Below are 24,930 nucleotides of genomic sequence, written 5' to 3' on the forward strand. Positions count from 1 at the left end.
GGCAGTGGAAATAGAGGCGACCGGGCTACACCAGACACCGAGCAGGAGAATGATGTGCACATACAGCAGGCTGCAAACAGTGCGCTTCGCAAAGTGCACACAAGGTGGAAAGTGAGCACAGCTTCTTGAGTCATATTTAATTTTTATAGGAAATAGAACGGTCCGGTCAAACCTGGCCGTACCATTTCATTACAAAACTTGATTAAACATGCAGGTTTCAATCATAATATTTAAACTCTGCATTTCTGCAGTTTGCGTGCACCACATTGCATTTTGGTCCAACCTGAACTTTTTTTTAACCGTAATTATACAAGCACAGACTAACGGAATAATACTATACATCTGGATGCATTTACCAGACGGGAGCAGGAATCAATAAGTGTTATTTAAAGAAAGCAAAGCAAGTTTGAGTTACAGCCAAAGTAGGGAGCCCAGGAGTGGAAGGGGAAGTGAGGGGGAGTCTATTTTTAGAACAATTCCTTAAACACTTCAAGCTTCCCCCCAAATATTTTCCACTAGCTCTCAAAAGTAAAATTATATGCTTGACTGATTGTACACCTCACCTACAAAGTAGCAGATACTCGGAAGAAGACGTGAATGAAGTTTTATGGGGAGACTTGTCTCACGTGCCTGAGCCTCTCCTCTGTCATTCAACCTGGGATCAACCCTTCATACAAATGTCCCTGTATTCTCACACGGTCTTCCTATGAGGGTCCCTGTGGACTTCCATAGGAAAACAATGCAGGACTTTCATACTGTAGACGCAAGTCCCAACACTTCCTCCTCCTCAGTCTGAGCCTTTAGTCTGGGTTGCGGAGGTGACCCCGTGCTCTTCTCAGGGGTCAAGAAGGTTTTAACCTATAGGTCTAGGAGAGGGTGGCTGTAGTGGAGGTGCAGACAGTGGCACCTGTGCACCAAGTACTGACTGGAACTGTAAAAATGTGCAGACAAACTCTCTCGGTCTGCCCCCAGACCCCCACCCCCTCCCCCACCTCATGTGTGTATTCTGGCATGTATTTTTTTCAAGAGTGGAAAATTAGATTCCGCGCCCAACCGCAAGAAAGCGATGGCCACAAAACTAGAACGCTGCTTTGGTAATGTACAGTATAATCCCAGTTATTGAAAGAAAAACAAATCTCTGCGTTCATTTCCCTTCAGTTCTTTTTTCAGAACACATTTTTACATATCAAGAAACTAGAGTCAGACATTTAATGTGTTGCTGACTGCTGTTTATTTCTGATTCATTTTGATGAAAATGCTGTCATAAACCATGTATTTGCATATCATGGATCTAAGATTTAATGTAGGCTAATTTTTCATCTAATTTTGAGTGACACAGCCAGGTCTATCTGTATCTTTTTTTTTAAATTTAATGCACTTTTAACAATTTATTGTGTGTAGTAAGAGTGACGTACACACTGATACGTTAATGAATATAAAGGTTGTGTGAAAAGACATAAGGAAAAATTCAATTTAAAAACAGAGTTTAACTGAAGTATTGAACCATCAGTACAAACACATGAAAGAAGAAAGTAAGACACAAAAGACAGCAAAAAGAAAGAAGCTACTAGGTGTTCTACGGTAGATGATAAATCTAGGGATAAGACATTTACTGACTTATGTGAAAGTATGGTTTGTACCCCAGTAGACTGATGTCAGTGCATAGGTTCTTCATTTAAATAATCCCTCTCTGTTTTTTTCTCCCTCCCTCCTCATGTCCCCGATGGAAAGCATTATGTCAGCGATCAACTGTGGAAAATGTTTTCAGATCTCTCACATACAGAAGCCGTCTCATCTAGGGGGCAGCGGTCTGCTTTTACCCAAGCGTACATTGGTGACGTGAGTAATTCACCTCTCATTTGTCTGCTACAGTATACTTAGAGTATGGGGACAGCTGTCTGCAGACCTCCTGCTGACCAGCTGGTTGGCTGGGAAGGTGTACTGGTGTGTATTTGTCAAGTGATCAAGAGACAACAAGCGTTTGTCCTGGTATTATTTGATAAAATTACATCTTAAATATGCTGCTGTTCTTTGAGCTAGTCAATAACAATCACACATCACACATCATTTATAAAATGATCCATGTCTCCTTTCTCTCTAAGAGATCGATAACAAACGGACATGAAAAATTAAGGACCATTTCTTTTAATGACACATGGAAAGACTGACTCAGAATTTAAAATAAAGAAAAAGGAGAGAGACAGAGAGACCGCTGAGCGCAGAAAAAGACTGAATAGTGAATATTAAATATATAGTAAAATTAGTTACCGTATGAATATTAAATATATAGTAAAATTAGTATTATCATTAATAATTATCATTATTAGTATTATCTAAAAATATTTTTTGGGAGAAATGACATCTGAACTCTAATCTCTAACACCCAAAAATTATTTCCAATCACTATATAAAAACTGGAGCTCTCAATTTGATTTTTTGTTTTGTTTTGTTGACAACTTACATTAAATATGTCATTAAAGGTCAATAGAGGGCAACAAATTCACTTAATTTACTTATACAAGTAGTTGTTGTTAAATGTGAAATTATTATTATATTTTGGTTTAGAGAGAAATGCTTTTAGATAAAAAAACATGTATTTTGCTATTTTCTTAATATAACCTCGCTAATTCATGTATTGCATTTCATGTAGATTTAATATCAAAGACAAATATGTATTTTTGTATTACTGTATTTCTATTTGCTTGAATTAAATGTGAAAAATAACGGGAGAAAATATATAGTTAATATTTATATGGTCAATATATAGTCAATATTTTATCAACATTATACTTTGTTTGCCAAGATCAGTCATTCAGACATTCAGTAGCACTGAGTTGCAGTTTGCTGTAGTATAAATACAATGGTCTGGTTACTGCCTTAAATAATTTTAAATTAAATAGAATAAAAATTTACAAGAAACAAACATAAATGAAATGAACAAACAAGTCAGCAATCAGCTACAGTAAATGACTATTTACTATTAATTAAGAATTATTTATAGGAAGATGGGCTACAGAATCTGATTGTATATAGCTACAAAAATGTGTAAAAACAACGTACTGCAGTGTTTTCCAAACTTTTTCTGCAGGACCCCCCTTTTGTACATAGGACTACCATTGACCCCCCCTCTTGGCCCTTAAGGTAATTACAAAGCTGTTGCTTCAGAAATCATCTGAACTTAACGTACAGTAATTCCTAAAAAATGTTATGCTCATCAGAAACGGGAAAAAAAAATTACAAATCTGTGAATTTTTTCCACTGTGGCACAAAAACAACAGCAACAACCATTATTCAAAATGTAATGAATTGGCTCTGCGTCCCCTCTGCAATAAATCAGTGTCCCCCAAGGGAGCACGCCCCCCACTTTGGGAACCACTGACAAACTATATAAAATCTTAAATGTGCTTATTAAGTTAAATTTAAAAAAAACTTGATGAATAGATTTATTCATTTGTATCTGTGGCTAATGACAATTACAATTATAATTAAAGCAGTTTGAACAGATCTGCTAGTGTTTCTAAGTCTTGATAACTGATGACGTTAGCATAAAGGCTACAGCATTTAAAGCCTGTTTTATTCACAGCTTAAAGAAAGGAACACAATGACCAGCAATAGCCATGATTTCATCACACCTCCCTCCTGCATTATTCCAGGCCGCCACAGAATTACTCACATTCCACGTGACACCGTGCCGCAGCTTATTTCCAAATAATTGATATCGGCGTGCCAACAGTTGATCCCGCCCTATCTCTGCTGAGATCACTGACTCTCACCATGTAAATGGTATCCGCTGCGTCTCACAGTGACTAAGGCCTAAATAAAAGTCCTTAAAGCTTTGACAAACGGCCTCTTATATATTTTTAATACAGGATGTGGCTACAGTGATATCTAATCTGTCCTTAGTAGCCTAGTTGTTTTGGTATGGATAAAGACAGGTGGGGGTATGACAAGTTTCTCCAGTTGGCAACACTCTCAAATGTCACCCTGCTGCACACTCGTATATATCGTCTGCACTCTGACTCTACCTCACTTCTCTGCTTCTTTGCCTCTTAGCTCTATCTGTGTGTGTGTGTTACTCTTGGTTATCTTTATGAGCAATATTCACTTTAATGAAGATATTCATCTGTTTACTCTGGTGCTAACTTCCCGACTCCAAGTGTCTGCTCTTTAAAATGTTCCCAGGAGCACTCTTAGGGTTAGTACCATCTGTCAGAGCTCCATATTCACCAGCCAGTTCTAATGAGCCCCCATGACTAAGTCGAGTCAGTCAATACAGGTCCCATGTACACAACAGAAATTTACTGCTGATGGTCAGGGGGTTCACACAGCTGTAAAGGTCATTATTTCATTCAATCTGAAATACGTTTGCTCTGAAGGAACAGCCAGACAGCACTGTTGAGATTCTGTCTGTTCATAAATACTGAACATCAAATAATCCAGACCTGAGTTCATTCTTATGTTTAAATTTAATGACCCAGGAGATCAGTCCTACCTCAGTCTGTGCTCAAGGAAAAAAACAAATGCAGGGTGTTTTCACACTCACAGCAGGAGAAAATCATGACTCTTTTTTTGTTTATTTTCTGTGTTTTCACATTTCCAGAAATATTTTAATAGTTCTTCTTTTATTTATCAGGCAATATGAAAATTGAACAGTAACAATGTTTTCATTACTTGTATAATTATATGTCAATAATTAAGTAGTATTATTATATTTAATCACAATAAAATAATGTAGACATTGATTTTAACTTGGTTTATTCAAGGTTACTAACTGTTAGACTTTTTGCAGTAAAAAGAGATCCAGCTAGACATTTATAACATGGAATTAGTTGGAATTGCACTGACTATTGCAGATAATTAAACCTTTTTATTTTGAATTCAGAGTCTGTAGCAATTGTATTGATTGACATATATTCTTTGTTTTTTCACGAATAGACACTAAAACATTGACCAAATGAAAACACAAATGTTCTTTAACTGTCTTTCTATATTTGTTAGATGAGTTCTCATGCAGTGAAGTTTATTCCCTTGTTGTTTTCCTGATACAGTCTCAGGGACAGACCGTGTGAGGATTATGGAGAGCACAATGATTTCTTTAATAAGCCTTAAACACATTAAGCGATATCCAAAGGAGTCAGGTTGTCATTGAAACACACAAAAGATTTCTGTTTCCTTCTCCTTATGAATAAAAGTTCAATTGATTATCAGACTACATCTACAGTTTATAATTCACTTTCAAGCAGGACTTTCCATAACAAGTAGGTGAGATTAGGCTTCATTTCAATAGTACTGTACTTTTAAAATGACTTTAGAGTTGAACAGAAATGCATAAATATGTGATGTGTATTAAAATACTTGGGATAAATGAAAGGAGCAAAAGTGAATTTAAAACATTCTGCATATACACAGTAGGTAAGTATGAATTACCAGTAATCAGTGATAAAAGATACATTTTCTATAGCTCTTAAAATGTTGCAAATAGAAATGTCTTACAATTATGAAAAAAATATAAATAAATACATAATTTAAATATTCCTGAAATGGCTAATACGAGTGCATTAAGTTGTTGTCATTACTGAGCAGTACTTTGTGGCTGTGTACAGTGTGTATCTGCTAGTGGTTACTTGGCAACTTTTAAACACTTATTTTCTTTAGCGCACGCACACACGTTCTCTGCTTAGACAGGAAAAAACAAAGCATTACGGGGTCCTGACAGTTCCTCCAATCCGGTCATCAAAGTGAAAAGGAGATTTCTGTCATGTGACGCTGCTGTTAAGCCTGTTACATAAGATGAGCGTCACCTGCAGCACACTACGTGGTCATTGCATTTGTTTTTGTGAATGTGACAGTCTAGCTGACGCTCATTAAAGTTGTAATAGATTAGTGATCATATCATTAGTGGTTGATGTCATGAGTGTCTATAGGCAAAGTGAGCAAAACACCTTAAAAAATAAGTTCAATTACTATCACTCTTTCTTACAGGAAGACCAGTACGGACTTCACATGCGCAGAACCAGTCCCCAAGGTAATGCTGTTACAAACACATATACAGACACCCATGTGCACATACACACACTCACCCCTCTCCCCTGTCCCCGGGATAAAATCTAACACCCCCAAAATAACCTGGTGAGTTATAAGAGTCAGAAGGGCACTGATCCAACGTTCCCCTTTAATACAAACAAAAGGCAATTACTCTGTTATCCCAAAGAGTTCATTTAAGATGCTAAAGGTGGTCTGAGCAACTTTGTAGTCGAATCACTGAATTAACAAACTCTAATTGTTGCACACTCTTTGTGAGACCTGTCTGAGTGTCCGGTCAGCTGTTACTGTCGTGGAGATTCTGAATGTGGAGTCTGTGGGGGAACCTTTTCACTAAGGTGTGTGTGAGCGACATGGTGTGCCGTGGGTGTAGACAGTGTGGGACACAGGGCTGTGGGGGTAAGAAAATACAATAACTTCCACAGGGCTTCCCTCACACTATGGTATTCACGCCACATGTCGTATGCCCACTGATGGGGAGTCAGGTTCCCTGTGCCCTGGTGCTTATGCCACACCAACGGCAGGTAGAGAAAAACTGTTGACCCTCCATCATTTTTGAGGATGTAATGTTATTGCAACAGATGCAGGCAGAACTGCTCACAGCATGTTTTAATGTCCCAAAGACATCTTCTTACCTGATGAGCCCAGAAAGTAGCGTTCCAGAGCTGAGCCGTAGCCGGAGGGATTGTCCTTTAGATCGCTGACAGCGAATGGCTGCATGGTGACATTTTGATCATTGAAGGGCCATGTTTGACCATGGACACTCGCTCCACCGTACCAGGACACATTGGTCATGGAGAAGCAGTCCTGATAATTTTTTCAGAAAAGGAACAACATAAGGAGGGAGAAAAACCTCAGAGATGACGAGGAGGAAAAAAAAATTCACAAACAAGATGTGTCACATCATACAGCAAAGAGAGGAAAATGGTTTCAATGTTGTACTGTGTTTGTCATCTTAAATGCTCAGGAGTAGACAGCTGGACTGGCCTATGTCCACCTCTTATCCTTTTAAGCGTTCTTGTCTCCAACTCTAACTGGCAAGGGAAAATCCTAGTTTTTAGCCTCTAAAGCAGGGATCACCAAACTTTCTCAAAATGAGAGCTAGATCAAGGATACAAGTAATTCTGTGAGCTACTTGTTTGATACACATTTCCTGAATAAAGTAATGGTAGTAATTAAAAAAATAATGCTGCGGCATACAGTAGAAGACACAGCTGACCATCGTAATTGTAGCCACTTGAAGATAATTGCAAGTGTCCAAAAAGAACAGCAATTTAATTATTTAGCATTTAATTTTTTTTTTTTACCCTCTTGTTGACTAGATATTTAGTTTTAATATTTACAACATACTCCTCTGGCGCCTTAGTCCATAAGGACTACCAGGTGGTGGTGGTAGGTTGGTGACCCCTGCTCTAAAGGATGATTGTTGTTATGGTAAAACACTGCAGGTATCCACACCACAGCCCATATGGATGTTGTGTTCCAGCAATCTGCTAATAATGAAGCAGCCTCATGGATGAGAGGTGCAGCATCTTCTGGAAACCTTAACCAGTGCAGTGGCCTACTTCTACACGGTTCTCTCAAACCCACATCTGTAACACTGATGAATGGTTGGACAGTTTGAATTCATATATACCTGGAGTACTACTAATATAATAAGTATGGTTTCATCTGGTCTTGTGCCTCATTGTTCTGTCATTGTGCTGTAATGCAGTGTGGTATGTGATGATACATGAGACTAGCTCAGAAAGCAACAAACGCAGAAGGCATTAAATGACTTTTCTCTGAGACTTTTTTTAAACGAGGGAAACCTTGTCCTGGGGCATGGGGACAAATGTGCAAAAACAACTTCTTCCATGGCCCTTTCATAGTTTACAAAAGAAGTACCAGGGGACGTCACCTGACAGGCTTTGTGTGCAGGATTTTGGAAAATAAAAAATGGAGGCCACTTAACTTTGGAAAGACTGTGTTTGAGCATTTGCTGCGCCACATGACAGGGAGTTACGGTGAGGAATGTTCCAGCAGGGACAGATTAACCTCCCAAACATCCAAATAGTTAAATGCCTTTGATAATTTGTCTGGGCGGAAAAGTACTGCAAATACAGTGCGTGTAAAAAAGGAGCAAATCCGTGACGCAGATATGACATGAAAACATATTCCACACAGGGCAGATAAAGAGGGGTGTAAAAGAAAAAAGAACAAGCCTGAAGGAATTACGCGCTCTTTAATTGTCTCCAATTGTCACGTTTCTACAAAGGTGGAAAATATGTATTTTAAGACCGACATTTTACATATAGTTATTGTGTTTTTGTTGATGAACAAAACCGCATTAACTTCTTTGGCGCATTTTAATGCCTCATATTTAATTTTCCAATTAAATTAATCTGCTCAGATTAAATATACAAGTGATTTGAAGGTGTTCATATTATCGAAAAAACAACAACATATATTGCAACAGGTAGGCTAAGTGTTTAAGAATTTTAAAATTGCTAAGTGCTAAGAAAACGAATCACGCCCACAAAGTGCCGGAAGCGCAATGATTTCTACGTAATTACGCGCGTGTCCATGTTTTTTGAAAAGTGACTTTGGCACAAAACTGTCACCTTGGAGAGGTTCGTGCTGTGAGTCTGAGAGATGACAGTGACAGGGGAACCCTACCTTCAGCTCGACATGACAGTGCACCGGCGTCCAAGTCATACTGTAGCACTCGGTGTCCGTCTCCTCATTGACCTCCAGTGAGATTTTCACTTCGGCCACCGAGTCCCACGTGTAGCAGAACTCAGTTTTATTCAACCAACACAGGTTTCTGACAAATGGAACCTCAATGTCGGGGTTCCCAACGTTCCCAACGTCTATCTCCACAAAGGTCTTGTCCTCCTCCAAGGTTTGTATTACGAGCGAGTGGGTTCTTCTTTCCCAGATCAGTCCACTAAAAGTCCCCCTGATGATCCAGTTCTTGTTGGGCTGGTCCACCACTTGCCAGTATATGATCCCGATGGTCATTACGAAGAAGACGGCCACCCCGAGACAGGCGATAGCTCCTTTCCAAGTCTCGTTCATCTCCTTCAGTCCTGTATCCCATGTTACCTCAGGGATGGGGCTAGGGTTCCTATTTCGAGCGTGGGGCATGTTGTTTTTGAGATCAGCAAAGAAACACAACAGAAAAAAAGCTACAGAAATCTCTGTGCGTCAAAAGTCTCTGTTGCTTCATCATGTCATTGTCTTTTCACTCAGGTTACAGAGTTAACCAGGCTAACTTCAAATTTCTACAACGGTTTGACTCTTAGTCTTTGCGCAATGGTGCCAACAACAGAGACGGGTCATGAGAAAAAAGCTGCGAGAAAAAAAGGCTCAGCGGAAAAAAACAAAAACAAATCAATATTAAAGGATATTGACTTACCACATATTGATGCAGTTTTTAAAAGAGTTGGATTTGTAATTAGCATTGGCTGCAGTAAGCTCGTGGGCAGCCCCAAGCCGGGTTTGGCAGCACTGCCTACGAATAGCTCCTAAGACTCAGTCTTGCTTGCCCTGCACTTTCTGACGTAACGCCGGCTTGTTTCTTCATGGAAAGGTGGAGAGAGAGAGAGAGAGAGAGAGAGAGAAATAGGGGGACCGTCAAAGTTTGACAGTCTGGAGCAGGCACCAGGGGTGAGGAGGGCATGGACTCGCCGCCGGTAAATCCTCCGTCCTCTCTCTGTGCGTAAAAGACACTTGTTGTCTCGTGCTGTGGTAAACAGAGAACAGCGTCGAATGAACAAGCCGAGGTCGAAGACTTATTCAAATGTCATCGGGTGCTCTTTTAACATTTTAACGCTAGCGAGTTGATTAGAACTTGATTAAAAGCACATACAAGCTGACGGCAATGCGCTGCATTTACTCTTGATGTATATTTTTTTAAGTAAAGGAAACTTGTTTACTATTAAACCCCGTTCATTTTTGTATAGGTCTGTAACTTAGTTATTTAAGATTTACGAGGGTTATCTTAGTGAAGATTAAAATCATACTCATTGGTTTCTTGTCATACTTTTACAGATTGCGGTTTCCTGTTCTTCTGAATGTGGAGAGTTAGTGTTGTGGAATACAGCGGTATCAACAAGCAAAAATATTCTTACATTCATTCAATTAATCTAGTATAAAAAGAGTGGGGTGAGATTGAATCAATTTAAGTAACTATAAAGTACATCTGAAAACTAAACTCCTTCAACATCAGACAAAAACTTTGGATTGATGGAGTCACATTCTACTGGATTTTGATTCTTCAAGAAGAAGAAATTGAAAATGTCTTTGGTTGTTATTGATTTCGCTTAAAGTTAGCTGCAGCACGAGTTTTATGAGACCTAATCATTTTACCTTTTTAAATTCCATTTTCTGCAGTATAGTGGGAATGATTTAGTGATTTTTTATTATTATTTTTTGGTTTGATGAAGTGTTCTTATGTCATTATGAGGACATCCAATTTATATGGTTTTATATGGTTTCTGATTAAACCTATTACATTTTTGGGTCTTGTTTTAGACATTACTATAATAATAGCCTGTTGGTCATTTCTGAATAATTCAGTACTTAAAGAAAACATACATCCACACATTTTAAACCTTTGTACATCCTGTTTTTAAATCAAATTAATTTGTAATTTTGTTTCAATAAAGGAGTTAAAACATTCCTCACAGTGTGTCAAAGGGTCACGTTAAAAACACCTGAGGTGGAGATTGTTTTTGACACTTCACTAATGAATATCAGAGCTTAATCCCAACAAGATACAGCATCAGTTTAACTGACTGGAAACAGAGTTTTTAATACCCACTGCTCATTTGCTTATTTCACTGACACCGTGAGGGATTAACACAGAGAATCAGAAGCAACAGGTACATAATGTGAGTCAGTGCAAATGTGTGTGATGGACCTGACATTTGTGGTTCATTGTCAGTAATCTCTTATGTCATAGATAGATTTAATCTACTGTGTGGCCCAGCTGGTTTGCAGGAATGGTGTTTATGAGCGACTCAAGGCTAGCGGTAGTGTTACCAGCCAAAGGTGGCATCCTGTTTGACAATAAATGCATCTGCAGTGTCAGTGCGCATACATTTGGTAATATGATACAACCTCAACCATTAGCCTTTACAGATGCATGACATTTACTATCCGTTTCTGAAGCCTTAAACATTGAAGTGGCAGATTCATTTATGGCCAAAGAATCATTTAGGTGAGCTATTCATTATCATTTACTGCTGCAACCTAAAAAGAGTCATATTCTGAGAACCATTTACTGAACAATGTTGTTATGTTTGTAGGCTGGGTCACCCTCTGTACTGTGCACCAGATATCCAAGGAGTGTTGACTGACATAATTTGAGGATCGGTTGTCCATGTCCAGCTTATGCATGTCAGTCCTTGATCCTCCTCTTCTTCCTCCTCCTCCTCCTCCCTCGGTCTATCACATATCTTGGGCAGAGACAAGGACACTTGATAAGGCTGTGGGAACCTGTGTGTGCCCTACACCTAACGCCCTACTTTGAGCGTTTTTGAAATCTATGAGAATCCACGTGACTCTGCATCATACGAACGTCATGTGTCACACCAGCAGTGTTCCACTTTTCAAATCAGCTGCTTTGAAGGAGAAAGAGATAGACAAAGATGCTCCGGTTGGTGTGTCAGCTGTTGTCATGTGAGGGTCTGACGTTGTGTGGGCAACGTATGCGCATGAGTCTGAAGTGAAATGATACCATAACCTTCTGACTCTTTGAATGGTGCTTTTTGTTTTGTGTCATATACGCTAGGGGCCAACAGTTGATGAGTACATTTATTGCAAGATCAAAAATGCAAAAATGTGTTCTGATTGGATTGTGCGAGTGTGCTCTAGGAGCCCTGAAATTCAAGTTCAACGTGGGCCTTGTGGCAGTCGGGCTCCTGGGTCAGAGTTCACACTCATGACATCAACAGAACGTTCGGCGAGGAGGGTGTAAATTTACTTACCATCCCGATTGCCCTCGACTCCATCTCCTACTGCTATTAATAGTCCAAGACTGCTGTATGGCATGCACCCGCTCCCTCTGAGAGTGTGAACACAGGACGTGAAGAAAACAGAGGAATCTGACCTGAACTGGCTGTTACTTCTGACCACTCATTTAGTGCTAGAGGCAAAGGGGCAAAGATTTAATTAGGTGTGGGCTGGGGGAGGGGGGTAATGGTTTGTTTGTGTGTCTAGTGGGGTGACAGCTTTACAGACAGACAAGTTCAAAATCACAATTATTGATGACTTCTCTCAGTCAGTTTAGTAGCACGAGTCAGTAAAGTGCTTGGCAAAAAGATTACTTGTACTAGTAATATCTTCCTACAAAATCTGCCACAGTATATCAACTGTAGTACTGCACTAACAAAAATAAACAATGGATTATATTTGTATGCATTTTTCTGCTCAGTATTTGAATATAAACCAGACTGCAGTAATATTATTGGCCTTGGCAGACTCATGTAGTTGACATTGTATTCTAATTCAATCAACCCTTGAATATACGGATGTGTTTATTTGAACATTATGAATGCCTTTAGCATTATAAATTATTATTATTATATTTTATAATATATATATATATATAAATATATAATATATATTTATATTTTATATATATATTATATATATATTTATATTTTTTATATTTTATATATAATAATATAAATATATTATTACATATATATTATTTAGCTTTTTACACTGACTACTGTACCGTTATTGGGGTTTTTACAGTGGCAAGTGATTTTTAAAATGTTTAACTATTTTGTTGTTTTGCTCATAATATAACATGCCACACTACTAGCCTATAATAATAATAATAATAATCCGTTTTTAAAACATATACCCTTCCTAATTCAACAAGCGGGATTTGGGGACTTGGCAGTATCCTACCCAGAGTCGGCGGTCCTGCCACTGCACCACTCTAGCCATTTATACCTACAGCTGTTCATAGCCATTCTTGACATAGAGAACATTATCAGTATTTACCTTACTTTAAACAAAAACTTTCAAAAAGATTTCAACTCAAATGTTTGCTCTTTGTGCTGCTACATTCCTAGTGTTCAAATGCATGATTTCTTCATCGTCAGGTATGAGCTGGGTATAGTTGAATAAATCATGCAGGGGTTTTTCTTTAGCTCTGCTCACGCTGCATGCAATGACATGCAGAAAGACCAATGACATTGTTATTTACACAGCAATCAATATATTGGCTAATTGTTGTGGTTACTGAGTGCTGATACATAACAAGCCACCGATGTCAACAAACTTCCATCCAGTAAACAACTGCTAGATTATCAACAGGATGAGGATGAAACTATTGCAGCTGGTGCCAAAAATGATAATTAGCTACTCCAACACCATTTTGCCTGGTCTGTAAATGTGGTGCATTACACGCATAACAAACTGTAGTCCACGCCCACAGAATGAGCTGTGCCTGTGGCAGAAGTATTCGACACACCCACTGTTGGCTCGAGTTTGGTCTCGAGGTCCTCAGCTCAACTTGGATTGGACTTCCGTTCACATCCTTGATTTTCACTTGAGCGTGCCAAGGTTATACTGCTGCCGGTGACACAACCTGAAGGTATTGTAAATATTAAATATGACTACTGAATTTTGTCAAACATTACTTTGGAAAAACTTGATCACTTTTCATCACTTTGGCATCATGGTTTTCATCTGTGCTGCCTCCAGAAAAGCACTTAAATCCATGAACTGTTTGTTAAACCTGGCAAACTTGACAGGCTTTACGATCAACTCAGACGTGCACTCCTCTGACGGCCTGTGACTAAGTTGGAGTCGGTAGATTCCATGCGGTCTCAGTGCGGGACAACCCTGCTGTAGTCCAAACTGTTACCCTCAGTTCACCTCTGCTGTTTGAGCATTTGCCTCTTCTTCCATACTTTCTTAATTTCTGTATTGTCACATGAACAGCCACTTTCCACTAGCCCAAGTCTGAACCTTCATTCCAGCTCCCCTCAAGTCTCCCTCTCTCTCATTTGACCACCAGCACAAACACTGCAGCTCCTGCTGCAGCAGTGTGCGTTTATTCCCATTTGTCCCATGAACAATGACCAAAAATGAAAAAATACATTTTTGTATTTTTTTGTGTACATGTATATGTTTATCTACTAAACTACACGCCCATAGCTGTCAAGTACTATAAAAATGTTCTTGTTTCTGACAGGACTTTGCAAAACAGAGACCAACAGACATTTCAAAACACCATAACTCATTAACCTGGGCTTGTACTTTTACAAGTAATATTAAATAATGTAATTGATTTGTTTGTTTTTACATCTGATTTTAAATGTTTGTATTAACAAACAGGTTTAAATAGCATCTATAAATGGCAGAGTTGGACAACAGTGTGAGACTGAACCTTTGGCTCAAGGTTGCATTGGTTCATGTTGCCTGTCCCCTCGACACCCCCTGGATTTGGCGTAGTCTGCAGTAGCTGGAGCCTTGCTTAACACTGGCACCCTGACTGAAGTAATGAGTACGGCTACTGCTGCAGTATCTATACAGAGAGTCCTATGACCTTGTCCAAGGAGTAGATAATGGGTTATTAAACATTTAGAAATAAGTTTACCACTTAGTGAGGAGAGCTCATTTGGTTATAACCAAAGTGAAAAGATACAAAAGCAGACATATCTAGAGTCAAAGAAACTCATTCAATAAAAATTAAATTAATTAAATTTTTTTTCAGTGTGGCTGGTGGAGCTGAAACCAATCCCAGCCGTCAGCTGGCAAGGGCAGGGTCCACCCTGGATAGTTGGTTAGCCATCATATACTCACATTCATACCATTGATCTTGTGTCCAATTAATCCCCCTCCCCTCCCCATCCTCTGCCTGTTTGTGGACTGCAGGAATAAGCTGGGGTACCCGGAGAAAACCCACTCCGACATGGAGAGAACATGCATGGGTGATAATGTATGGGTGATAATAATAACAACCAGTCAGATACAGACAGCAATGGTCCAGTTCAAGCAAAGACCCTCCACAGGAAAAAAAAGCTTCTTTCACCTACTGCAAGTTTATGAACCCAGAAATGTTTTAACTGCTAAGAAGACCGTGCACTAACCACAGAAGAAGCAAAAGCATGTCTGCACGCATTTTCTGTCAATCCTAATTGTGCGGATGGCGCCAAGTGAGGTTAAGGGACGGGAGCGACAGCTGAAACCAGTAGCGCTATATGCTACAAAACAGAAGTACAGAAGAAACTCCAGTAGAAACTGGTAGACTGATGACTTTTACGTTAGACAAATGTCCTGCATCCAATTAGCAACAGGCCATTGTCATGAGGTTACGATATTAAACCAAGAAAAAGCATATACAGTATACAAAGAAGTTTATCTGCAAAATGTCGAGGATCCCAGTCCTTGCTAGCAGTTTAAGAGGAAGACAAAAGCTAAAGCACGAGCTAGCCCAGAAGATACAGTGACCTGTACTATATTCACGAAGTCTATTTTTTGGTGCCCTCTAGCTGTAGGGGCTGCAGAATTAACGTTAGCCTGTGTTAGGTGTTGGTGAGTCAAAATAAGAACGAGTAAAATAAGAACATTCCCAGTTAAAGAGATTAAAATACTCTAGCAATACATTAAAAATGATTTCTAATTAAGGATTCCTGTAAGGAAATTGTAAAGTAGATTATTAACACTTTAAAGAAAGTGCTAAATAACGTAGATTATGTCAGGCGTGTCATTGGCCCACTGTCATGAACATGCCAAGCAGGTGTTTTGATATTTCGTTAACAATCGTTAATCCACCTCTGTAAGAAAACGTCCATGGCAGTAATAGTAGACAGGAGTAACCTGCAGCACATGTTTACCATACCAGAATTACATCAACACATTTTTTTTGCCTGAATAAATAATGTTTTACCATAAAAGAGAATATATGTTTATTATAAATGAGTACAAACATTTGTTGAAACAGATTTAGTTTTAAATGACAACTATTTTTTGCTAGTGTTATGAAGAAAAAGCTTTATCAAACTTGTTTATGATATTACAACTGTTTACTTAACACCACCTCAGCGTCAACAATCTCAGTAGAGATAATATGTTATAAATATGCGTAATACATTCAGTAAAAGTGAAGTTATCTTCCAATATGTTACATGTTTCTTAATGTGTATTTGTAATGTCAAAGACCATATAGTTTATAATATTAAAATATCATAATTACAGGCAAGCACTCATTCCAGTTTATGCTTCAAAACAAACCATGTTTTTTAGCCTTTTAACTATCAGATTGCTCAGGTGTAAAGCAACAAACAGATGATAACTGCTTAGCAAATATTCACTTTTATTCCAGGAATGACAGCAGAGACACAGGCCATTGTGATATTGTATTACTAATAACCACACCAAGTGGTCAGCATTATGACATTAATATAAAATTAATAATTAAATGAAAAAAACCCTCCCCTTCACACACAAACACACACACACCGTACACACACACATACACACACTGATGGAAACTTCCCTCTCTAAGGCATAGTGTAAGTTGTCAGTGTGGTGTCTCCTGCCAGGTCTGGACCAGCTGTGCCAGGGACTTATGTTCCACTCAGGGGACAACCAGCCTTTCTCCCCTCTAAGGAAGGAACATTTTAGTGGGAGTGGGTTCAACTACTCGGCCACAGAGTATAAATAAAAAAAAATGGGACAAGGCCGCCCTCTGCTGTCGTTTCATCCCATGTGTTTATTGTACTCGGTGGAATCTATCAGGACAAAAACAAGAACAGTAGTATTTTGGAAACATTAACAACATTTTACAGATATCTTATAGTTGTACAGTAACCTGTACTACAATGTAACGAATTTTAGTATATTTTAATATACTGAGAACTTTTATAAATAGTATGGAATTGTATAAAAGGGTCACTATGTTTGGAGAGGAGGGATATAATTTAAAAAATCTCAAAGTAAAAAAGAGCAAAAATCTGCTTTAATCTCTAGAGAGACTGGCAAAGAACAATCAGAGAAGGCCAAAGTGAATTTGCTGGTTGGCTTAAAAAAAGCCCTATTTTTTATTTTTATTTGTTTTTTAATCTGCCTTACAAAATACCTTACAAAAATGTCTGCTCTCTATAAAATAACACACTTTCCTGAATTGAAAATTCTGGTGATTGGAAATTTGGACCACAACTGACCTATCAAGGGCGCAACGAATTAGAATTGCGCATGCGCTCAGTGATTGCCCCGGAAGCAAATTCACACACGTGTTCCGTTTGACAACCTTGAACAGACTTCAAAACAAATAGCAACACTCTACGCTTTTCAACAAACACTACAATGCCAGTGACGCGAATATTGTAAGTGTCTTTGCATATATTTATATTGTAAATAGTTGTATGTAACGTTTAGACACCGGAACCTGTCACCTGTGGGACACTTCCTGGCAGTTTAGTTAGCTAACAAAAAACATAGCCAACGCTAGCACCTCGTAGTTACTGTCAAATACGTGCTATTTTATTATTACATCCTGACTGCTCTCTGTTTTCTTTCGCTTACTGTCTGATGTATGATGAAAACTGTGCTTATAATCTGCTCTCTGCGTTGTGTAATACCAAAATTTGTCCTACTACGTTGCGGGTTACCTTATTTTGCAAGATCCCCTGCCATTATTATCAATTAAATGATTCATTTAGAGATATTTGCACGAGTGGACGTAATTAATTTGTGGTTAACTTTTACTTAGTGCTGTTGCGACTAGTTCTTATTTAAATTTTATTTTAAAACGTTGTACTTTAATCAAATACATGTTCTTTTTTATGACCGGGAACCAAATATCTGGTTTATATACCAATATTATAACTAAATCAAGAGAGTAATTTAACGTATGGGTCCAATAACTGTATTATTGATAAATACGCCATGTTCGTTTTCATTTCAAAATATAGACCCAATCCAGTGTACAGTGACACTCAGCATCTCCATGTTTCAAACATTAGAGCTCCAGCAGTACATTTTGAACCATCAACATTGTCACTTACTTACCTTTGCAGCTCTGGTAAAGTGATCTAACAGTGATGAGTTTATTGTTGACAGCAATGTATTTAACCACCTTCTCTGTTAATTCTGTCCTTCTCACATTTATTATTTTCATGTCAGTTACCCTCTCTACCAGTTGGGCAACCCTCAGCTGAGGATCTTCCGACCCAAATGGTTCCTGACCCTGGTTCGGCCAGGGAAAGCGCAGCCACCTGATGTTGCACAGTTTCGTGTCCCAATGGAGTAAGTCTTAAGTACTCTTATTTTTAATTAAAAAAAATCTTTATTTAAGTATGCATTGAAAATAAGCTGTCTTATTTAGACAAGTTTTATATATATATTTATATAAAATTCGGCATCCGTCATTAGCGTTAACGCCAAGCGTTTTATGTAGCCTATTATACAAAAAACAGTATGTTTTTTGGCGTAAAGCAATTATCCCACCAAAACTGTCTTTATTGGCTTCATGGCCACAAGGGGGTGTTACAGTCCCACAAAATATCTGAGGCGTTGAGACTCGGTACGAAGAATCCATCCTGTACCAGCCTTTAAAGTTCCTTTAATGGGCTCAATTACACAGACGAAATGTGAAAAGCTGTGAAGTTCTTCAAAAACCGATTTTGTTATAAGATTATTTTCAGGCTGTGAAACATTTGTTACTAACAGGGGGGCAATGTACACATAAATTGTAGCATTTACTTTGAATAATCGTGCATACATGTGTGTGAGGATACAAATCTTTCTCAATCAGTTACACACACACTTAAGACAGTGTTATATATGTATTCATGGAACACAATGGGGGTTTCTAAACTGTTGGTACTCTGTAGCGATTGACTGATTCTGACTGGTGGACCATAGATGACTTCAGTTTTCAATGGTCCTCAGGTGCTGAGAGGCCCCTTTGGCCACGCTGGGAGGGGAAAAAAATGAAGTTTAAGGCTGTAAAGGCAAATCATCTCGTGTCTCTGGTGGAGTTTACACCATAATCTGTTCTTACAGGTGCCTGGCCTCCCACTAGGATTTTTGCCTCTTCTCTGCCAAACTCCTAGGGTGCTTATGTAATTGTGTACGAGTATTTGTGTAAGTGTGTCTCTGTGTATGTATGCGCAAAAGTGGGCAAGTGCAGGGTGCGTGTGTGTTTATAAGGGTGTGTAAGGTTTTTTCAGCCTTTGATGCCTGGGAGAGGTACAAGGCTGATTGATATGCTGCCGGGGCCAGTCTTAACACTGTTGCGTTTTTCTGTTTCAAATGAACACTCTAGTAAATGAACCCTAAGACAGTTACTTACATCATTATCACTCCCACTCACCCTAGCTAATGGATGACTCTGAATCATTGCAACAGTGAAAGCAGCAGTAGTAGTTGTGACTCTGGAGAGTAGGTGTTGCTAGTGTGGGTAAGTTGTACTACAGAGCAGCTGTTCATGAGAAGTGCCCATGTTGTTGTTCATTTTTTCTGCTTGTTTACTTTCTCACGTTTGCACTTGACTTTCCCTTCTTCGTCTTCTTTTATCTCGTGCTTTTTATTAAAAACTTTTTGGCACAATTTCTTTATGGCCTGTTGTTTAAGACACCTGGATTGCATTCTCCCATAATTCACTTTCTGCCTGCTGGAGGGAAGTATTTATTTGTCATCTGATTGTTCTCAAACCTTTTGTGCTATGTTAGAATTTCCTCTCTGCTCTAAAAGGGCCATCATCAAGTTTCTAGGTTTACACCCACACACACACCTCTTTTGCCTCACCTGGCATGGCTGCAGGCCAATGCTCTCTTTCTCTGGTTCTTTCACAGACACACACACACACAAACAAACAAATGCTGTTGAGTATGTATTTAACTATCCTGGTGAATTTCAGGCTTCTCTCCTAGTTGATACAGAATAACCAACCATGACGATGTTTTTTGATCAACCTTGTGCAAATGTATCTCACTGTTCTCTACTGCCACATAAATGCCCTTGTTCTTGACAGTAATTAGCATATAATTAGCAAGTAGCATATTACCTGTGCAATTATCATCATGGAGACTGCTTTCCTTCTGCTTCTGAAACATGGAAAGCTGGTTTACATGATAGCTAGCCTTTGGGTTTATGATGTTGGAAATGGTTTAGGAGGCTGGTCGAGGAGTTCACTGTCCAGGATCTACTGTTCTGTCTGTCTTTGACGATGAGCCTGTCTTTGATCTATCACTTGTCCATTGTCTAACCGAATTCTGAACAATATATGTAATCCTTCACACGCTGCTCCTATACTCTCAGCTGCTCAACTGTCTCTTCCCTCCCAAAGTCTCAGGTGTCTCAATGTTTTTTGTTTTTTTTAAACAAAGTCTGCTTTTATTATCTTGATACTTAGTGTTGGGCAACTTCTGTGCACGTATTGTCCGTGTATATGGGAGGGTTAAAATGAGTGAGTGTGCGTTATCTAAACTCAAACCTAACAGTGGAGCAGGCAGACAATGAGGAGCGGCTTTCTTTTGCCTTTCATGTCGGCAGAAAACAACTCTCCTGTTTCATTCTCACCACTAAGCTGCTCTGACTCAATGTACTTTGATGTTGTGTGTGCATATTGGCTGTTTTGTCCTTTTAGATGTTGTGTTGACAAAGGCTACGCACGAAATTACGCCTAAGAGGCTTACGAGAATGTTCTGCATGTCCACGAGACATTTCAATTGGGTAATGTTCTAACTGTACTGAAACCTCAGTTAATCAGCGAGTGGTTCACTGTTTTTTTTGTGCCACATGCAGAATGAAAACCTGTGCCATGGCAGATCTCACTTTTATGTACATGCATGGTTTTTGACATTGAATATACACTTCATCAAGTAGACTGCTGAGTGCAAACTACAAACACAAGTAATTAAAAAAAAAAGTGTATATTTTGATATTTATAATATATAAAGTCACTTTGAATAAAAGCGTCTGCTAAATGTATTGTAATCTAATATACGTATATTATATGTATATTTAATATATAAATATATTGATGATGAAAAATTGTATTTTTTCTATAATGCTCCATTCTTAGACAACTGTACTACCAGCTGAGGCACAGCCACCCTCCAATTTTGTTTTGTATCACTTGCGGTTGGAAACCATTGAGTGGGAACCTACACAGGTCACCCTTTATGTACAGAAGAGCCATTCACCTGGCAGATGTTCTTTCAGCACTGTCAGCACATTAACAGACAAGTCAGTGAGTCGGTGGAGGTCATTCACTGTCCTTATTGTCAAACGCCCTCAAAGCTTCCTCTGTCCTTTCTTGCACATTTCTAACGGTGCCCTTTCACCTAATTTTCTGCCGCTCTGTCGGAGCACAGGTGTGAAGAGCCTACACTAAACTACTGGAACTGATACTTTGGAACAGAACATGGGGGGTGAGTTTTTAGGTTCTTTGGAGAGAAGGGGTTTACAGTCGGCAGCTTACCAAGGTCTGTGGATTAATCCGCAGAATGACAAATCAACGCAGTGGTCCACAGGCATGCACACAATCAGTGAATATGCACTATGCTTAATAACAGCGTCTCATTTACCCTGTTCATTCATCGGTGGTTGTATCCCTTTAGAGACCTGAGACTGGAGATCAAGTGCTGTTTTAGAACACCTGATATCAGGTTTGGGTGTTATAACTCCCTTTACACCTCTTCATACGTAATACTGAACAATATAACATTTAGGACTGTTTTCTAACAATGATGCCAGCATGCCTCCTGCCAAACCTGCTCAGCAACAACAAACCATAGCTGAAACTAGTGCATCGTTTGCGTCATATGATGCCCTTCTTGGTTTTGTGTTTAGACTCCTTTCATCCTCCTGGGCGAGGAATCTTTGTACCATGTGTGTTTGCGTATAAATATATACTAGTTGCTGAGGAACAATTCCTTTTGCTTCAGCAGTTGCTGGAGACAGATTTTCTTTCTTCCTCAGAGGCAGAAGTGTAAAAGGTTAGCTTCCAGAGTCAGTCGGGGGTTTAAACCAGGATGATGAGATGCTGCCTCTATTACTGTGTTGGTGCCACACCCTTTGTCAAAGTTTAATGCTATTTATGCACACAATGAACTTGACATTTCCCTCACAGCCTGCAGCATAGGGCTTCTTCTCAATTAAAACTCCGGTTTGTAGCAGAGATCAGTCATGTATTGACTTGGAATAGCCAGAGAGAAAACAGTTCTCTACTTTTACTTCTGTAAATGTAGTGCACACTATTTATACTATATGTGTGGATGTATTTTTTTACAGCTACTGCCACAGGGGGACCTGTCCCATTGAAAAAGGTCAAATATTCTTTGGTGTCCATTTCTGTTGCTGATAGGGATTTGGTTTGTAAAAAAAATAAACAAATAAATAAACAGATGGAAAAAAAACACTTGCCCTTACATGTAGCCAGCCAATTGTTGCTAATGACTAAAGTTGACATTGGTGTTCTTTTTTTTTTGTTATCCAGTGTATTATCAGCTCTTTAAAAAGATTTTACAGAGACATTGTACTACCTGATTGGTATTTTCTTCTGCAAGAAAACTGTCTACAGTCAATCCAGTCCAGTTTTTGTTATATTTATTAATTGGTCTGTGCCTTTCTCTCACACTTACACCAACTAGAGTTTTTCAATTATATTTATCCATTTAGTTGATGCTTTTATCCAAAACGACTTACAACAGGTGGAGTATTGATAAAGTCACAAGCTACTTCTGTTTTATAAAAAGCATAAAACACTTTTCCCGAAACCTAGAATAAAAGGGCTTAAAATGTATTTATTTATTTATTATTGCTACAAACAAGTGATACTCAAAAATGTATTTGGTCAAGGGTAATCATCAATTATTCAACTAATTGTTGAAGCTCTGCAGCAGTAAATAGATGATTTGAGCAGTAAAATCAGGAGGGATTTATAAAATGTTTCATTAATCAGGATCAGTGTTTCCTCTGTTAATGATCCAGAGGAGACTCTGCAGTCCCTAAGCCACTTTCCCCCTCTTTCAGTTGTAGTCCTATTGCTTTCTAGGAAACCCCTTCCTCTCAGCGCAATCACTCTCTTTCTTCCTGCCTTGATCTCGGTTTCACTCCGCTACACTCCATTGCCCACTGGCGCACATGGAACAGAAGAAAGGTTAAAAGGGTAGTGGCTGCAAATGGTGCAGGAAAGCTCATCTTGATGCCTTGTTTTGGGAAACACGTCTCTGTCCTTGGTTAAAGGAAAATACTGAGATAAAAAAGCAACATCAAAAATGTTTGTTAATGGCTTACTTTCACCCATCGTGGAACAGCACTGAGATTTAGCGACCAAAGTCAACCCTTGACATATTTTATTCTGTCAAGGCACTCACCTGAAGTGGGCATTTGCCACCACCTCATGTCACCGTAGAATCACCAAGAAACGATATTGGTTTGTGTTGATAAGAATTCAAATGTGGAAACAGTTAACTGGGTATAGTTACTGGTAGTTTACCTCTCTGGGTAAACACTGACGGCCTAGTAGGTCAAACTGAAGTGCTGCGGGTGAACCTCACTGTCAACTTTGCCAAATTTAGCCCACTTAAGAGCGAGAGTCAGGTGTTTGTTTAGCATGGAGTAGTACATCACAAAGAGTCTTTGTGGTAATTTATGGGATTTTACTATGTAAATGTTTGCCTTTACGTCTGCACCTAAGCTCTGTGTATTTTGCTGTTTTCACTACAAAAAGCAAAAAGTCAGTATCACTGGGTTCTGTCAAAAACAGAGGGTGATACAACATATTATATCTGAGGGATTCATGTCAGACCACAATGTCGCTATTAAGCACTTTGTCAGACGCATTTGGGAAGTGCTTTCTACCAAGCTAATCCAATTGGCTAGATTGATCAGCAGTTAAAAGCCTTTCTTCCTCTGGTCAGAGCAATCTGTTCCAAATGCTGCCGTGTGGGCTAACTTGGGCCGGACTGGCCCACCGGATCAGTCGGTGCCAGGCACACTTCCTGTGTAGGATTTCACCAGCTGCGATCAATACATCTAGACAGCTAATTGGATAAACACTGACGCTCCTATTTTTCTTCTCTCCACTTTATGGTTCAGAGAATAAAAGCGGAATATGGGTTTGTAGGGGAGTGTCCTGTCAGGTACTCTAGCCGATATCGCTGCATTGTTCATGAGAATGTAGAGTTTTTATGTTGGTGTAAGTTACATGTGTGCCGTGTCGTATTCCTGATCCTGTGATCCATCATGTGTGCCTGCAAGTGTTAGACTGAACTGCATCCTCTATTGTCACCTCACGCATTCAAACCACGCCTTATCTCACAAACCCTGATGTTGGATGGCTTGCATAATCCTCATTCTTCTCTCGCCTCTTTCCTCCCTCTCAGGTATTTATTTCTACTCTCTTTCTTAATGTGTTTCCACAGAATGACCAAATATGACATAAAGAACTACCTGGAGAAGATTTATAATATCCCTGTGGCAGTAGTCCGCACCAGGATACAGTTTGGTGAGTGTCTTTGTGCACAAGCATGGGGAGAGGGGCATGACATAGGGCTTTTTTCCCTGAGTAAAATTATAAAGATGAGAGTATATCAAGTCAAGTAGGTTTTCAAGTACATGTTTTATACTTTGGAGTTTGACACGTGTAATACACATTTCTTAATATACTAACAATGTATATGTATTGGTAACATGTATTCTAAAAATTTTGAATTTTACATATTTCCAACTGAAATTTAAGGGTGATTAAAGAAGGGTGTGCTATCTTAGTATATAAAGATTAGGCAATAATTCAGTGTTAGAGGTTTTCACTGGTATTTCTATTCACATAATGTTCAACCACCTGTTCGAACACCCTATCATCAAAGTAAACTAATATATATATATATATATATATATATATATATATGTGTGTGTGTGTGTGTG

General features: G+C 38.9%; 2 protein-coding genes across 5 annotated transcripts in view; one reads left to right on the forward strand and one right to left on the reverse strand.

Annotated features, from left to right (window-relative positions):
* LOC103380370 (SITS-binding protein) overlaps nucleotides 1–12,457 on the reverse strand; it is a 26,032-nt gene extending 13,575 nt beyond the window's left edge. The window contains exons 1-3 of one of the 2 annotated variants that reach the window (XM_017032946.2): nucleotides 9,443–12,457; nucleotides 8,701–9,151; nucleotides 6,678–6,849 (exon numbers count right to left, since the gene is read on the reverse strand). In XM_017032946.2, coding sequence (XP_016888435.1) covers nucleotides 6,678–6,849; nucleotides 8,701–9,151; nucleotides 9,443–9,447 — 628 coding nt within the window. In that variant the 5' untranslated portion in view covers nucleotides 9,448–12,457. Of the gene's footprint in view, nucleotides 1–6,677; nucleotides 6,850–8,700 lie in introns of both variants that reach the window. The other variant, XM_008312308.3, reaches the window with a different exon arrangement.
* Nucleotides 12,458–17,233: 4,776 nt separating this feature from the next.
* Nucleotides 17,234–24,930, forward strand: part of mrpl23 (mitochondrial ribosomal protein L23) — a 28,259-nt gene continuing 20,562 nt past the window's right edge. For all 3 annotated transcript variants that reach the window (XM_025056215.1, XM_008312305.3, XM_017033242.2), the window contains exons 1-3: nucleotides 17,234–17,378; nucleotides 18,178–18,300; nucleotides 24,429–24,511. In XM_025056215.1, the coding sequence (XP_024911983.1) occupies nucleotides 17,359–17,378; nucleotides 18,178–18,300; nucleotides 24,429–24,511 (226 nt within the window). In that variant the 5' untranslated portion in view covers nucleotides 17,234–17,358. The remainder of the gene's footprint in view (nucleotides 17,379–18,177; nucleotides 18,301–24,428; nucleotides 24,512–24,930) is intronic.

This window comes from Cynoglossus semilaevis, chromosome 6 (assembly GCF_000523025.1).
Source record: "Cynoglossus semilaevis isolate Cse_v1.0 chromosome 6, Cse_v1.0, whole genome shotgun sequence".
Classification (NCBI taxonomy): domain Eukaryota; kingdom Metazoa; phylum Chordata; class Actinopteri; order Pleuronectiformes; family Cynoglossidae; genus Cynoglossus; species Cynoglossus semilaevis.